A 17796-nucleotide genomic window follows, 5' to 3' on the forward strand; every position below is an offset into this window, starting at 1 on the left:
CATTTAGTGACCATTTAAAATTACAATGACAATGAAAAAAGTGACTTATGACATAGTTAACAACCATTGCAGCTCCCCACAGTCATGTGATCAAAATTTGGCAGCTTGCATGTATGACTGTCGCAGTGTCCCAGGTCCTGTGATCACCTTTTGCGATCTTCTGACAAGCAAAGTCAATGGGGAAGCCTGATTCCCTTAACAAACTTGTTATTAACTTAACAGCAGTGATCTACTTAACAACTGGGGCAAGAAAGGTTGTAAAAAGGGGCAAAACTCATTTAATTGTTTTGCTTAGCAATGGAAATTTTGGGGTTCAATTGTGGTCCTAAATCAAAGACTACTTGTATGCAATTTCTTCACTTGAAGAGCAAAATAAATTCATACTAAATTTGATTGCTGACAGTTCAGTCACAAAGTGGATCAGATGAAAATTAGGAGCAAGATTATGCCTCATTCAAATATTATACTATCTGTTCAATTAATTTTCTTCCATTTTAAAATAACCATTTATTTTTATACTCTGTAGTTTTTTTTAATGGAATAAGAACTGATATACGTGCTTTTAGATGGGTCCTGTATTGTATAATTGTCCTGCCTAACTCATATAATTATTCCAAGAATCCAGATTACAATATCTTCTATTTTTAATCATCCTCTATTTTGCCGCTTTTTTCCCAATGTTTTTCTTACTATAAAAAAAATCTATTCAGGAGGCAAATGTTTTTGATTGGTAATGATAGAAGCCATTTGAAAGCAAATTGGATAACTACTGACCTTCCTGTTAAAACTAGCACATATTGAATATGTAAAATGTTATAGTGCCAGCTAATTAAGGCCAGGCCAACTGTAAATTCTAAAACTGAAGTCACCAAAAGAAAAAATAAAGTCAGTAATCAAAAATCAAGTCTTACATAAGTGTTCACAAGTAGTTCAATACAGCTTTCAAGTATATTTCTTAAAAATACTATTCTGTCTTCAATAGTGAAGCAAAACCCTTCATTTTTTTCACAGTCCTCAGGTTATTGGTCATACAGCAAATACTTCCAACCTATCAAGGAAAACATTTCCTTGCATTTTTGCTTGAAGAAGTAAGAGAAGCATCTTTTAGAACATGTTATTGTGCATTATAGGATTACACCTGGAAAGAGGAGAGCTAAGCCTTCCTTCCTTTGAGGTATTATGCCTCAAACAGAAATTTCATGATTAAGATAACAAAAATGAAGAATCCAATCATGTGAGAAGAAGTATAAATGTACCATGAGGCTTTCTCAAAGGTGAAGTTCTGTACTTACCACCCAATATCATCTCTGCAAGTGTCTTCAAGAGTTACTGCAGTTCCACGAAACCGAGCAATGGCGGCTGCTTCTTTGGCTACCAGATGAGTGGATCTCCTGTTAGAAATAGTAACCCTTTCAGGAAAAATACAGGTTAGAGAATTTTGAAATTTTCTGAAGGAGAATATTTTCATATCACAGTTTTTAAACATCAGTGAACAATTAAACAATTAGTAGTCTTACAACCTTCACATTTTACAAGAATGGGGTCAAGTACAGTATATTTAAATATATGTTCAGTCTTTATTTATTAGTATAGTCATATTAATATCTTGCATTTCCTCTAGGAACTCAAGGCAAAATTACCCATTGAGCTTCCTAGATGGGAGTGAATCTGAACATGGATCCAGCATTTTGCAACATTTTAACCCATTCAAATACTATTCTTGAAAACTGGATTGAGTGGCACTAGATAAACATAGAAAAATATTTAAAAGGAGAAGGAGAATGGGATGCTGTTTGGAAATTTAAAAAACTACTTTCATTTAAAATGAAAGAGAATTCTGTTCAAACTCATAGCTAAATGCTATGACTATATTTTCAAGGCAATCAACCCCATATGTTTGAGATATTCTGAACAAATTCTATCATTTCTGGTGAGAATGTAAAGTAAATAGATGGTTATGGTATTATGTCTTTAAGAAATACATCATGATTACAGAACAAAAATTATGTTCAATCTTATAATTACTGTTAAATGAGGTGAGAATGAAAACATATTATGTAAAGAAATACTACTATTCTTGTTGACAGCTGAGAGACAAACAACTGCTAAAACCTGGGAAGGTGAACATTGAATTGAGGTCAGAGAGATATGGGGTATATCAGTTACAAAAACTCTATGATTAAAGATGATTAATGTTATGGGATCAATATGAAAAAAATAGTGTTGTACTATCTATATCAACAATCATAATGGTCCTAGATTATTGGTATGCCATGGATCACATTAAAACATACTAAAATATTATATTGGGTATAATATTTTTCCAAATATTAGTATCTCACTCTTTCTACAGTCATAACCTTGAGTTTCCTTAGAAAAAATATTTGACATATTTCATTATATTTTTATTATCTGCCATGCCCAATTCTTTACTTCCCTATATTGCACTATGTCTATATCGCATTACACACTACATCTATAGTATAATATAGGAAAGTAAAGAACTAGGAAAGTTGGTTCCATGGATTCTTACCTGGCAGATAATAAAAATATAATAAAGAATGTCAAATATTTTTTCTAAGGACACCCAAGGTTATGACTGGAGAAAGAGTGAGATACTAATGTTTTGAATAATATTAGACTATAGTGCAGTCTGTAATGCAACTGCATTCTATAGTGCAATATAGCTGTAGTGTATCAGTCATGTTTGCACATAGACAATTGGTTGTCTTCAACCTACTTGTTGATTTGTTCCCATTCTTTGGCATGGTCTGTACAGCTTAAGCCTCTGATTGATTTTTGTCCAGCAGTTTCATCTCGTTCAATTTTCACAAAATCTGAAGGCAAATAGATCCAGATGAAATATCATGCTTCTTTATATCTTTATAGTGCTATAATTGTCACTAAATAACTTAAAGTAGTCATGAAGTATATATTTAACTTAAGATCCAAATAACTATTGTGGCTGACCTGTACAGGGAAAATAAGAAAAGTACATCTGGGATACTATCAGTCAAATAAAACTACTACTACACTCTGAGAAGGCCCATCTTCTGCCTGAGAGAGTGGTAAGCAAGAAAGTGATTTGAAATCAGATGCTAATCACTCCTAACTATGTAACTTCTTGTTCACCTCAGACAGAACATGAGTAGCTTATAGGCCATTCCATATCTGGGTAAGCAATATGCACAGTGCGGAAAAAGTGTAAGTAATGAGCAAATGAAATTAAAAGAGGAGATTAAAAAATAAATGGAAATCTAACTAACTTTAGTTTATATCCATTCCAATCACTATGCTTTCTATATTTTTTCTATCTTTGCAAACCTTACTTGCTTCTACCTCATCTGCATACCAATTCATGTATTGCATTTTTGTTCTTTAAACTTTCACCTCTTTTTTTGAGGATCTCATCAACTCCCTTCAAGGTCTTTCTTGATACATTTACTTTTCTTTCATGATATTTGTTTCATTCTTCTTATATGGCAAAACACCTCAGTTCTTTCATATTGGCTATTTCACTTTTGTATTCAATCCACATTCATTCATCATCTGTTCATATTTTTTTATTTCATCTTGTTTTACCTCACACATATTCAACTGATATATTTTGACTGCATTCAATATACCTGTATGTTTCTTTGTAAAATACCCATCATCTATGTCACAGTGTTGGAAGAAACATAGGTTTTTTTTTCTTTTTACAACCCTATAATCTATTAATGCGGGATAGACTTGGGACGACTGAATGTAATTGAACATTTATTGGTTGAATGTTCTTCCTGAGGCCTACATGGAGTTTGAAGCAGATCTTTTCTCTTTGTGTCCTGAGAGAGAAATATCTGCTGCTACCCAGGATTGAATTCTCAACCTTCTGAGTGGGAGACAAGGGTCTTCACCACTAGGTCCCCACACCACTCACAAAGGAATATGCTCTTATACACAGCCATTTTCACTTCTTTCATTGCAAGATACTATCTACTGCCACTAGCTTTCCACCACTGTTCACATGTTTTAAAAAATTTCTACTTCAGCATCTTAATTTTCTGTAAACATTCTACTAAGCTGCACAAATTCATCTAGTTCCTCTCTCTTTTTGCCCTATAAGTGCAACTTGATGTCGTGCACTGTGTGTTCTCTATTAATTGCAATTACTTTAACCTTTGATTCATTCAGATACTTATTCCTATTAGAATACAAACATTCAATACAAATCAATCATTAAGGATTTCAGTTAACAGCATAGTATAATTTGCATTAAAAGTATGATATTTTCTCATCTTTAACCAGTACTATATATCTTTAACCCCTTACCACAAGCAAGCATGGCTTGTATATTTATCCAGAATCCACTGAACGATCAAGGAGATATTATAGGTCTCTTCCTTCCTGCTCAGTGTTGACTTGTTTACTGTCCATTCTATTTATTTTTATACATATATTATTCCCATCATATATTGCTGTATCCATACCTAAACTTCAACTATATATCCATATAAAGTATTCTATAATTCAAACTTTATTTAACATTTTTCTATGTATTCAAATTGTTTTCTGTCCATTGTGGCACAATTAAAACATATTACATATCTATATTACAGATAGCTAGGCAAAGGGCTTCCTTTCTCTCATTGGTTTCAAAGCAGGAAAGGAAGGCTAAAACTAGATTATGTACATTTCTATGTATCCAAGGTCACTGTTTTGATAATGAGAAATGTTTTTATTGCTAAAAATGCTTATTTTAATGACATGTTTAATGACATGATCATTCTAATTCTTTCCTTTTCCATATTTGCTATTTATCAGTCTTTATGGAATGAGTATACAACTCTGATATCACCACTATGACAAGCTTCATCCATACCCTAAGCCCTACACAGATTATTTCTAAGAATTTCCTGCTGGGGAAACAAGCCCTATTATTGGAATAAATGTTGGGATAGCTGATGAAATGAATATCCATGAACAATTTAAAACTACTGGATTAGGCCCAGGTTGAACTTGTGTATACACAAGTTGACCTACTGACATATTCCTGATGTCATGGCCACACTTTAAAAAGTTTGTTTTTTATGGAGTTTAAAATAACTTAACACATTTTTTTCCCCTCCACCAGCTTGCTAGACGTCTTTTCCTTGACCCATATTACATGATCACAATCTTTCACAAACATTCATGGGTCTTGCCCCATAAATTGCAGGTGACAGCTTAGTTTTCTGGTATAGCCAAGTTCATGTCTTGAACTAGGCAGATGTGTTAAACAAGCCTAGGTCGGTTGCCCAGCACCATAGAGAGAGTCTGGAATGGAACAATACTAGTTTATGAAACGATTCTTATAACCTTCTCTTTTACATAATAATTTTTGGCTGGGTTTAGCTACTAGAAAAACAAAAACAGTTCTTACAGACTTAATTGCCTTTCTTGGATTGGAGTACTGGCTTACCATATAATTTTTCTCTCTGTTTCCCTTGGGATGTCTGTAGCTTGAATTGACCTTGGAAGATCCCTGTCTTTTCTCCATGGTGTGTTAATACAGTTTGAATAGGGACTTGAGATTCTGCAGCTCCACTTCGAAGGGCAATGCAGCCTTCACCTAGAGAACAGTAAGGGACTTGATTTCTATCAGATAACAAGGGGCAATTGTTTTTTTGTTTTTGATCACACATAACTAATCAGGAATATATCTTCAGTCATATACATTCTTCCTTAAGGCTTGGAAAGTAGACTTGCATAGAATTACACTGAATGCAAAACAATGTGCAAAGCACATAGAAGCATATGGAGTAATGAGGGTTGTGATTAATTCCCAGAGGTATTTTGCTGACCAGTGTTAGAAGATAGATAGATATTGGGACTAAATTTTGGTCAGAAGTAGGGAGACTCCATATTGCTCCCTAAATTGCTTATCTTACCTACTGTTCTTGCCTGATATTAAAGACATGTTCAGAAACTGTAGTCTGGATAGCAATAGGTTAGCAATGGGCTAGGTTGATAACAGAAGTGAAAAGAAGGACTAAGGGTATTCCAGTATTTGAGGGGCTACCACAAATAACCTCAATTTATTTTCCTAAGAACCAGAAGACAAGACAAGAAACAATAAATGGAAACTAATCAAGGGAATTAGTGGATTAGCTTGCCTTCAGCAAGTTGTAGGTGCTTCATTAGTTGAGGTTTTTAAGAAGATACTGCACCTGTCTGAAATCATATGGGATATTAGCATACACTTGTTTAAATCTTACCATAGGATTCATCACTGTCTGAAGATTTAATACAAATCAAAATGTGTTGGTCCAGCAGATATTCTGGGTCTGAAATAATTGGAGTTAGCTGCAAAGAAAATTCAAGAATTCAGTAAAACTAGAGGAAAAAATATATTTATGAAATATAATACTAGTAAACAGTATGGTATCTATTTCTATGAATGTCTGCACTTAAGTTGCTCTCTTACATGCATTCTACATAAATTGAGGTAAATTCTGGATTACCAAGGTATTTTTTTCCCCTGGTCAAATATTTATCTTTGCTCTTGATGTTTTGTGTTATTTTATGTTAGTGCATCATAAATTATACTGGCAGAAGGACATATATAGTTGACAACTAATCTTGGATCCTATACATGCAGAGATATATTTCTCCAAATTTAGTCAGTTGCATTTACTTTATACAGTTCACCTAAAATAAAAGAACTACTGAATTCTGGGAATTTAAAAGTATAGAATATAGTGTGTTGTTAGTTTAATGTCACAGCTAAAAGAGCCTGAGATGGAAATGGGTGTCCATCATTTATAACTCCTTGTTGAACTGAAGGAGAAGCAACTCCTCAAGCTTCTTCCAAATTTTAATGTTGGAATCTGGAATGTAACACAAAGGAAGTTAACTAGACTTCTTAGCTTTGCTTGGCAGTGCTTAACTGGAAATCCTCTTGAAGACACCAGCTTGAATTTCATTTCAACATGTTCTTTCAAGCAAGTTATTCACCCATGTGTTCATTTTATCTGAGGATTTGAAGCAAGACTCCAAAAAAGCTTTATGTACCCTTATTTTACTTCTTCCCAAACTAATGTCCAGATACAGTCTCAAGCGATAGCAATTCTGATCTAAAGTATTTAAAGAGGTTCAAACTGGCAAATCTGAAACATTGAATTGTGATTGGTCTAAGTGTTATAATAGTCATCCATCATGATGGTAGGACATTAGCATGTGACCAAAGACAGAATGGAATGGTTAAAATGATGGCCCATTATCACTAAAAGGACATTAACTATGATATATTGCACAAAAAGTCATGAAAAGAGCATCATGCTGAACCCAGCTCTCTTTCCCAGTTTAAATTCATTTTCTGTGTAGCTGGTAAGCCTATGCTGAAAAAACGAAGTGTTCTTCAAAGAAGTACCATTTGACAATCGTTATGAACAATCTTGTTCAAGTACTGAAGGGCAGATGCCTCTGCAGTACCCAAGCATCTGGGCTCATCTTCAGTCCAAGCCAAAATGACTCTGGAGAGTAATATACAGTAGTTACAGCACCTAACATTGCCAATGAGAACTGAACAGATTTCAATCCCTATCTACGCCAGCGATTATTTGATCAGTGAATCATGCAGATTGTATTCATGGCAAAAATTGTGTCATTTTGGTGTCAGGATAAGAGGGAAAACTTGTCAGAAAAGCCAGAATGACTTTAAGATGGGCTGGGAATGGGACAGAGGTGTGGAGCATACCAGAAATCATTTTTAAAGTAACTAAATCTATCAACTGACCTTAGGAAGGGCTTCGACAAATCTTACCACCAGTTCCCCTTCATTTCCTTCCTCATTTTCTCCCTCTTGGCTCTTTACAAAGCCTGTAAAAGTATTAGAAAAGAAAATTAGTTGCCAGCTGAAAAAGCACAAACAATACCACAGACATTTGCAAAACTTTAAAAAAAAACACACATAACAAAGAAAATTTGGCAGCAAAGGGAAACTGATAATTATTCCTATTTCTGGAAAGAATGGAAAGAACTTGTAACTTTCAGCTTATAATCCTAAATGAGCGTTTACAAAGTGCATTTGCACATGAACTTATTGATTTTCTTAATATTAAAAATTCATTAGGAAGCTCAGAACTTGCATGGATGAGAAGAGAGGGAAAATATGACAGGTCTTCCTACGCCACTCAAGATAGCACAGTTGAAATTCTAATTTAAGATCCTTAACACATGGTTTCCATAGAAATATATGCAAATCTCTGTACAGCCTTTTTTTGTGTGGAACGTGGTTAACAGAACTATATGACATATAAATAATAGAAACGGGATAACATCCTCCATCCCCTAATGCAGTTTGGCCCTTTGACAAAGTGCAACATAAATAACCTATACTGGATATATATTGTTTCATATACAAAGAGCTCAGAATTAGGAATCCAGAAATATAACCTTAAGCACAAATGTATATTTATGTTTACAAAATCATTGCAGAGCAATAGTTTGATCTTGTGTGTACATCTTAATTCTTCATCTTGCAAAGTCACAATTACTGTTAAGCTGCAAATTTATGATAACATTAAGCTTCTGCCCTTTAATTTGGATTTCAAAGGCATAAAAGATACTTATAAACAATGATTTTTGTGAGTAAATATATGTGATATTATTTATAAACAATTATCAAATAGTAACCATTTAAAATGAATGTTTTTTTTCCTAAAAACTCAGGCCAAAACACATGACTTCTTATATGTAACTCTCACAACAGGTCTGCAGATGTTCCAGGACATGTTAAAAACTGGAAACTGGTGAACACAAAGGTTTGGTCAACATATGAATAGGAAAGGGCTTTTAGAAGGTTCACCTAATATGGAAGAAAAGCAGGCTAAAATAGGTCACAAATACACTCAAAAGCCAGGGATCTGTGACTAGGGTCAACTTTTTGCATTTATATCATATGTAGCTAAGGTTTGTACCTTGCCCTGGGAAAAGTTCCACATGAATCATAATTTCTTTCTAATAGAAACTGTATAAGATTGCTCTCTCTCTCTCTCTCTCTCTCTCTCTCTCTCTCTCTCTCTCTCTCCTTCTACACCACATGTTCAGATGTTTATATTAAATCTTTCATTGTCATCCCTTGATCTGTGTTAAAAGCAAAATTGTATTATAATATCCTTTTGGAGTAAAGTACTTACGCATTTGGGTCTAAAAGTGCTTGTAAAAAAATAAAAGTATTCTCATAGAATTTTATGTGAAAACAAATAAGAATATATTGTCTAAAAACAATAATAAAGACCAGAGATTCTGCAACAAAGATTCTTGGCTTTAAAATGATAATATAAACAAGATACACTGAGAAGCTTTTATATAGCTTATTATTTCATACTTAATATAAATATTCGGTAAAACAGTGAATGGGATATTGTCTAGAACAGCCTTATTTCTCCCATTAATCTCTCTAATGCAATTTATAAATAACTACAACATGAGAAACAGCACTTACTTTCTAGGCAGCTGGAGTAAAATTCAATGTAGAATTTAGTCTGTGACTTTGTCTTGAGGACTGCACTGCAATGGAGAAATTCAATCTGTCCCAGAGAGCCTGTGTACTTATCATCTGGGGAAAAGAGGGCATATGTTAAAGATGGAATAACAGCATTCTGTGAAATTGTTAAAGATATAAAAACAATGGTGTAAAGATTTGCATTTTTACTTAGAAAGGAAAAAAAATGCTCACCATTCTTAGAAACAAACTGAGATGTGACAGCAACTTCAAATGTAGCAAAAACAGGACTATGATCACTTGTCATAATGTCAGTTGTGCATCCTATGATAGAAAAGACAGTTAAGGGTCTGTATTTTTAACTTTCCAAGGGAGGAAAGAATATGATAATTACTTGGCCTAACTGATCCTTAACAGAACAAGGCTTCTATATTCAAGTGGAAGAAAGAGGAAAGAACTCAATAACCAGCACACAACTCTCATGACATATCCCCCAGCAACTGGGACTAGGTTACCTGAAAAATAATAATATGAATCCTCCCATGTATTGTCCTTCCTAGGATTCTCCCACTTGCTGAAAAGAATCAAAGGTACAGCATATGTTCTTTGGCATTTTCTTCCTAGAGTTGTCTTTTTTGTTCTTTCAGTACTAGACTTAAATTAATTTGTCATCTTTGTACTACTTTTAAAATTTTATGTTAGCATTTCATGTTACAGTTCTGCTGTTTTAATTGCGACTTTGTGTGTGTGTGTGTGGTTAATAGCTGATGAGGAATAATGTATAAATTTTCTAATTTCAGATCTGACCAGGAACCAAAATTCCCAAAGAAACAATTACACACACATACACACACACACACACACACACACACACACACACACACACACACACATATACACACACACTTAACTGTGATTCGAATATAATTTCATTTGGACATTAGACATCAGCTACTTCACAATTTTAACTGAGGAAAATAGAATATCCTAGAAATAATTGCTACAACTGAAAACCTTTTCTGACTTAGTTTCTGTGGGGGAAGGAAGTATGCAAGTGTATTTCTCTCACAATTATTCACAGCCCATTCTGTTTCCCCCACATATCTTAGTTTAAGAAGAAATCATTTATCAAAGATAGGATGTCTCTTGTTGAGAACTTGGCAATGAAAGGCAATTCTACAGATTCTGCTCTGAATCATTTCCGCTTAAGCCAGTTTTGCTGCTATTTTCAATCTGTTATCTACCCACCATAAGACTGGCACACCACATGCACCAAGGGATATGATTTCCAGAGTACTCGATCACACCAGGATGGCAAATTGTACTTCATCTGCAAACAAAAGACAACTCAAAATCAAGAACTTATCACTGTCTGTCAGAAGGTTGCCAAAAAGCCATTGATTTTATTTTTTTCACTGCAATGTCTGTCGAAAGAAAAAAGGTTCTGGCAACAATTATCAATTGAAATGCTACAATATGTTAGAAGTTATGGCATACCCCTGTGGCTTTCTGCTTGGTGTAGACATAATTCTCCCGGGTATTTCTTTCAAAGCGATAGGTTGGGGCAAATGTTATTTCTTCCTCCTCTGAAACAGACAGATGGCAGATTATTGTTTTAATTCAGTATCAAAAATCACTACAGCAACCTCATGCAAATCATTCTAATCGTCTCCTATAGCAGTTTTTAGCACATGTTTAGTTATTTGTGTGCAGATTCTCACCACATGGAACAATTTTCTTTATGCCATTACATAAAGAGGAGAGAGAATGAGAGAGATAGAAATGTTGGGTTCATATATCACATAAAGCATGATCTGGTTTACATTTCTGCAATGATTCATCTAACTTGGTTCAGAAGGGAAACTATGGCTTTATATTAATCATAAATCAGTCTGTGGAAGGTTACAGGATATGGTAAGTTACATTACAGGATGGTATTTTTATATCAAGTAATTACTTTGACAATAATGGATCAATTAGTCCTTCAATTTTCTCTCTCTTATCAACTAATTTTTCAGGATATTTGACTGTAGGCTTAGTGAACCAAGTAACAATCTTACCTAACTGCAGAAACACCTTCTGATCTTTCTTTTCAATGAGGAGCTGGTCAAAATTAAGCAGTTCTGTATAATGCTGCTGTTTGATTTTTTGAATGATATTTTCTGCTTCCTGAGAAGAGGGAAAGTGTTATAATTAATGATAAACCCATATTTATTACATGTTTAGTTTAATAAATGCTCAATTATATATAATTAATCTAAGTACAAAAATGTGTTCAGAATCAAACAAAATTTTATACAAGATTAACTCTTAACGCTTGAATTCTGAAAATGTTTGAGTGCTATTTAATATCATGAGGAAATGTTGCCTTTATTTTTTTTCCTCTGAAGGCACTAAACCAATTTAATGCTAAGAAGACATTAGAACAGAATGAAGGGAACGTTTTTTAAAACAAAACAAAACAACTGTTTCAAAGCATTGCATCTGTGATTTCTACTGAAGTCCTCTGGATCTGTTTATAGCTAAAACTTGAACATATAATTTATAGGACAGAATCCACACGATTGCTAAATCAGAATAAACTCTACTATAACACCCAGGGGAAAGACCTGGGAAGGTTTGATGCTCAGAAATTCTGTATGATTTAGGGGCAGGGATGGCTATGGCATTAATGGAAACAACACAATACAAATTCTTTTTGACATGGATGGTGTAAGCAGCTCAACAAATCAACATTTTTCAGTGACTTTCCTTCTGAGCAATCTGTCCTATTTATATTAACTGCTCAAAATCCCAACAAAGGAGGATGGATTGAAACTTTTTTTTGTCTATGGAGCAAATCAGTTGCACAACTGTGGGTGAAGTCAACATTTATGCTCTTATATTTTCAACTCACCTTGGGTGAGGGGTGATTAAAGGCCCTCCTTTTTCATTCATTCTATCTATTTATGTAATTTCTATCATCTTTATTCTTTTTGCTTTTGTTGTTTCCTTGTTTCTAAATGTTTTAAATAAATTATAAACCAGCCAAGTAACTAGGAATCAGGCAACATGCACAATTTAATATCAATAATAATGATAATAATAACAGCAGCAGCAGCAGCAACTTGGGCATATTGAATTGATAGGATAATCCATGTATGTGTATATACAGTATATCCTTTGAAGTGAATGCCCTGTAAGGAGGTAGTGTACACTTCTTCAATGAATATGCCCAAACAGAGGCTGGATAACATCTGGGTTTATGTACTAAGGAACTTTTTGCTGTTTTTACACTTGAAAATGTAGAACATGAAATCACAAGGCATCATAATTTATATATATTGTCCTTTCTTTTTACACTTTTCATTCTTTTTCTTTATCTTTTTCAAACATTTTTAATATTGTGTATTTTATCACTTTTTAAACTTCAATAGTCATTTTTTTTAAATAAAAGAGACTGCCAATTAATATAGTGCAAATTTAACTTCTGCTGAAAACCAAAACAAATGTACCCTAACTACTATGCAGAGACGTTTTTATTTAGCACAAAAAGTTTTTATGGGAAAAACAAGATACTGTAGGAATAACTTAGTGACAATGTTTGCAACTACAAGTGTACATTCCCATATGATTCGTAAGAGTACATATGCGAGCAAGGAAAGTTCTGGTTTAAATCTTATTTCGGCTATGAACTTTCGTAGTCTCAGATTTTTATTTGCAATATCTGAGAAGTTAATAGAAGCTTAATTTGCAGATCAGCTATATAGTAAGGATTACCAAAGAAATGCAAGTGATATAAATATAAATATTCTGAACACTTTAAAATAACTTCACATAATGCTAAGTGTGATCAATTAGCAGGGAATTAAAATGGTCATCCAACCGTTGGGGATAACGCTAAGCGGTAGTTCAGATCTCCCAGCCAGAAGAAATGAGTGAAACGATGAGTGATGTCAAATGGACTCAAATTCTTGTCTCCCACAGACATAAAGCGAAGAATACTCATGTAATTCTGATTTCGCCTTATAAAATAAGAAAAGCATGCTCAATATACATTAAATTGCATAGATCCTGATCAGTATAGACAGCTAACTCAAACAGTGTTAAATTAGATAATCTCATTTTAAAATACAGTATATACTCAAATTATACCAAGGCAACATACAAATAGATTATTATTTTTATTCAGCCGTTTCCCCTAAACTGACTCTCCCTATATGTATAATCGTATGGTAGGATTGTTATCCAACCCATCTGGACAGCCTAATGTATAAGGAAGCCTGCTAAGGAAAAAGCTGCTTTTAACCGAGTTATCTTTTAGCATTTCTGTGACAACTGATCTCAGCACTATTTAATGTACAATTTTTGATAGAAGAAGCAGCCACCTTTCTGCAAAAAAAAAAAGGTGCTAATTTGCTAGTTTTTAATAACTACCACTTTCCCTACAAATCACAATGCAGATCAATAGACTAGTGAGATGTACTACAGTTAAATGAGTCATGGGGCTTATTTTCACATCCAGCTATCTGTGGCACAAAGACACCCAGTTATGTCCTCATGAAGCAGTCATCTCCAAATCACCACAGGCAGCTTAAATTCATCATTAGTTGTTCCAGCTGTCTTCTAAAGTAATCTAAACACCATTGTGCTGACATAACTGTGTATGTTATCATTTCCACAATTCAATAAATACCTGAAATACTCTATCTTTACACAATGTAGTGAAATTACTGTGTTGTTGCTAATTTTCCTTTCTTCCTATGGGTATAATGTGAAAGAAATCCCTTGCAAATCAGTTTAATTAGAAACTTTAGGGTCTCCCAAATGATCAGCTTTTCCATCTCCTACCCCTTCTTAATCCAGTTAAAGGCTGATCCAGATAGTTTTTCAAATGCTATGATCATGCATATTCATTTGCTGGAGAGAAAGCGGGCAAATATCACAATATCATCATGCAAATGCCACATCTTATGTATTTGAACCAGATGCCAGAATGCAAGTACATAAAGGTGGTACCGGTTTAATGTCACCACATGTTATTTTGATAACCTTGTGGATTACTGTGGAGGTCACTATAAACACAGAGATATCTGGATGTTTGGGAGCACAGAACTCAGGGAGCTGAATGCCCAGTCTGTGCTTACAGTTTTAGCCAATCACTGGTTGCTTGATATACAGGTAGTCCTTGACAAGTCCATTGACTTTGCTTGTCAGAAGGTCACAAATGGTGACCACATGTTCCCAGGACACTGCAACCATCATAAATATGAGGCAGTTGCCAAGCATCCGGATTTTGATCACGTGACCATAGGGATGCTTCAAGAGTTGTAAGTGTGAATAAAGGTCATAAGTTACTTTTTTCAGTGCCTTTGTAACTTTGAATGGTCACTAAATGAGCTGTTGTATGTGGAGAACTAATTTCAAGCTCTCCAATAACTGAATTCTTCTTTTGCCCCCCCCCCCATCCCCACTCTTTCAGATCTGTTCCAGTACAAACGCACATGCATCATAGACAAATACGCAAGATATTAAATTGCTAGCATTTCCCATCTCCAATTTTCCACATATTTGTGAAAAATTGATCACTGTTTTGCAATAAAACAATACATTCTCAAAAACATTTTGACAAAAAATTGGTTTTAAGAAATGCATTGAGAACTGTCAGAACCATGATTTCAAATGGAGGAAGAGCAAATAATGTATGGTAAAATGGGCAAAAATGTTGGTTATAATACTGAAATGGATCAATGGGAGACAATATGCTTAAAAGACAATAATTCACATTGTCTTACAGTTTAAAAGAAAACTTTTTTTGAATGGTGTACCATTGATATAGGATACCAGAGAAAATGTTCAAGGTACTATTAATCACTGTTGGCGATGTGAAAAACGTGAAGGGACTTTTTATCATATATGCAGCCTTGTGAAAAAGCAAACAGATACTGGACACAAATACATATGAAGATGTACAGAGTTTTAAAAATTAATATTCGAATGGAACTGGAAGTTTTCTTATTAAGACTGATGGACAATATGTTTATAACTATTGCAGAGAGTGGAAGTCAATACCTTTCTTTTTCTTCCTTTTGTAATCTTTTTCTTTTTTCTATTTTTTTCCTTCTATGTTTCTGTGGTTTTTTTAAAGTTTGTAAATATTATTTTTATGAGAATGAAAGAAAACACTCTGATCCATTTGTCAATATAATGTGATTACAGGAGGTTTATCCTGCTCAACTACTACAATGGCTCTTTTGTCTAAATTAAGACCTTTGCATCTGAACACAAATGTATCCATTTGTCAACTATTCTTCTACACTTCCAATCAGTTTAATCAGTAAAATTTTGGAATAAAAATTCTGACTGTTGATCATTCCTTGTGTGAATAAGTAATAAAACCTGCTTGTTATACACATCATATTACTTCATTCCCTGTGAAAAGCCAGTTATTTTTGGTCAACAGAGTAGCTATGCTGAAACAAGTTCAAGGACAAATTTCGTTTCTTCCTTTTAATACAGAAATCAGTGCAGGCCATCCTTTAAGCAATGAACATGCGAGGTGGACAGAAGGAAAGACCTGTAGTTTGTGTTGCCATGGGAATGTGGACGTGTGAAAGGAAGCTGAAAGGAGGCATAGAAAGGAGGGAACTTATGGTGATTTAACACAGCTCATCTGCTTTCCTGTATATAGGCACATGATCTGGATTTCTAGATTTAATTCCAATTTCAGAGAGCTGAAGAGTTATAGACATAACATACAAATCAAAATGATTAAGACAAATAATAGTCCTGGAAGAGAAATTTTCCCTGTTGACCTTTAGCAAAAGGAAACACAAACAAAACAATCACCACTTAATCATTTAGTATTTTCTTTGATGAAGAGACTTTATAATTTTAATAATATACATTCTTCCTCTGTATGTGCGCCTGAGAATGGTATATTGCTTAGTAACTTTGTACATCTTTGTTTTGATTATGGCTTTTGAAAAGTTACTGAATTCAGCAAAGTTAAGAAAAAAAGTATATTTTTATAGTTTTATTTATTTTTATTTATTTATTTGTCAAATATGTACTTAGATAACAGATATAAGAATAAACATGATTATTAATACAAGAAATGGATAAGAATAAAAAGAGTCAATTAGGACAGGGACAGTAGGTACATTAGTGCGCTTATACACGCCTCTTACATTATCCTTATCATGTACATGTTTTTGTATTGTTTTATTCTTTTTAACATTGTAAACTGCCCAGAATCACCTCATGGTGACAAACAAATTTAATAGCAACAGGACTTAGGCTTATATACCACTTCACATTGCTTTACAGCCCTCTCTAAGTGGTTTACAAAGTCAGCATATTGCCTCCAATAATCTGGGTTCTCATTTTATTGATCTTGGAAGGATGGAAGGCTGAGACAACCGTGAGCGACTCAGGCTTGAATCCTGGATTGAGCAGTGAGTTAGCCTCCAATGCTGCATTCTAACCACTGTACTATCATGGTTCTTACATAATAAATCATAAATATATCTGTGGATAAGAAAAAGAAACAATGCCTTCTGTATGTTCCATATTTAAAGGTGGCTTCTTGAATCTATATAAGTGGCACATGTTTAATTTTGTATTAAAAACATATATTTGACTCTTTAAGAAAAAGGAAAAAAAGGGGGGAAGAACAATTGCACAGTGCTCCAGTCCTGATGAGAACACCACAGTGCATAGAAATGATTTTTCCTCTCCATTTGTTTGTGTCTTTGTGTATTTTTACTGTTTTTGGAAAAAGTTGCTGAAAATTGTTATTTCCCTCCAAAATCCAAAGGTGCTATTTGAATAAAATTCTGTTCTGAGAAGAAAATAGCAGCATGGGGTTATAATGTAATGCAGCATCTTCCACAGTCTGCCCCAGAAATGTTTCTTTACAAATGCCAGACTTTGGTCAGCACAGCCAGTCTAAGCCAACACATGTGTCCAAATCAAGAAAACTGACATAATGACATGCTTTCATGTAACACGGTCCCAGATTATGTTGCACATTAACATTGGCTCATTATTGAGGCAGAATAGAGATTGGTGGTAATAACGGCAAGGCAATTAATGCAGCATACTGTCTACCAACTCACATATTGGAGTATACCTTGAAATTGTGATCTGTCCGTATGCTTAGTAAATATATTAAACATGTTCAGTCTCACAATGGCAGAAAATAAATGTATCTCAGGTTTACATATTGGATTGTAGGAGTTTTCTCCTACATCGTTTTCATTCATTTGCACACTTTTTTAAAAATCCCCCTGAGGTAACATCTTCAGTGCTGTGATCTTGGAGAAATAAGTTTTGCATAGCTGTGGAAT

General features: G+C 34.1%; 1 protein-coding gene across 1 annotated transcript in view; it reads right to left on the bottom strand.

Annotated features, from left to right (window-relative positions):
* The window catches only part of INPP5D (inositol polyphosphate-5-phosphatase D), an 86667-nt gene that overhangs the window by 6677 nt on the left and 62194 nt on the right, over nt 1–17796 (bottom strand). Inside the window, exons 15-25 of the mRNA XM_026701313.2 lie at nt 13332–13470; nt 11527–11635; nt 10964–11052; nt 10715–10796; nt 9701–9790; nt 9467–9580; nt 7757–7839; nt 6237–6324; nt 5441–5590; nt 2741–2837; nt 1293–1409 (exon numbers count right to left, since the gene is read on the bottom strand). Coding sequence (XP_026557098.2) covers nt 1293–1409; nt 2741–2837; nt 5441–5590; nt 6237–6324; nt 7757–7839; nt 9467–9580; nt 9701–9790; nt 10715–10796; nt 10964–11052; nt 11527–11635; nt 13332–13470 — 1158 coding nt within the window. The remainder of the gene's footprint in view (nt 1–1292; nt 1410–2740; nt 2838–5440; nt 5591–6236; nt 6325–7756; nt 7840–9466; nt 9581–9700; nt 9791–10714; nt 10797–10963; nt 11053–11526; nt 11636–13331; nt 13471–17796) is intronic.

This window comes from Pseudonaja textilis, chromosome 4 (assembly GCF_049901715.1).
Source record: "Pseudonaja textilis isolate UNSWEBS1 chromosome 4, rPseTex1.2, whole genome shotgun sequence".
NCBI lineage: Eukaryota > Metazoa > Chordata > Lepidosauria > Squamata > Elapidae > Pseudonaja > Pseudonaja textilis.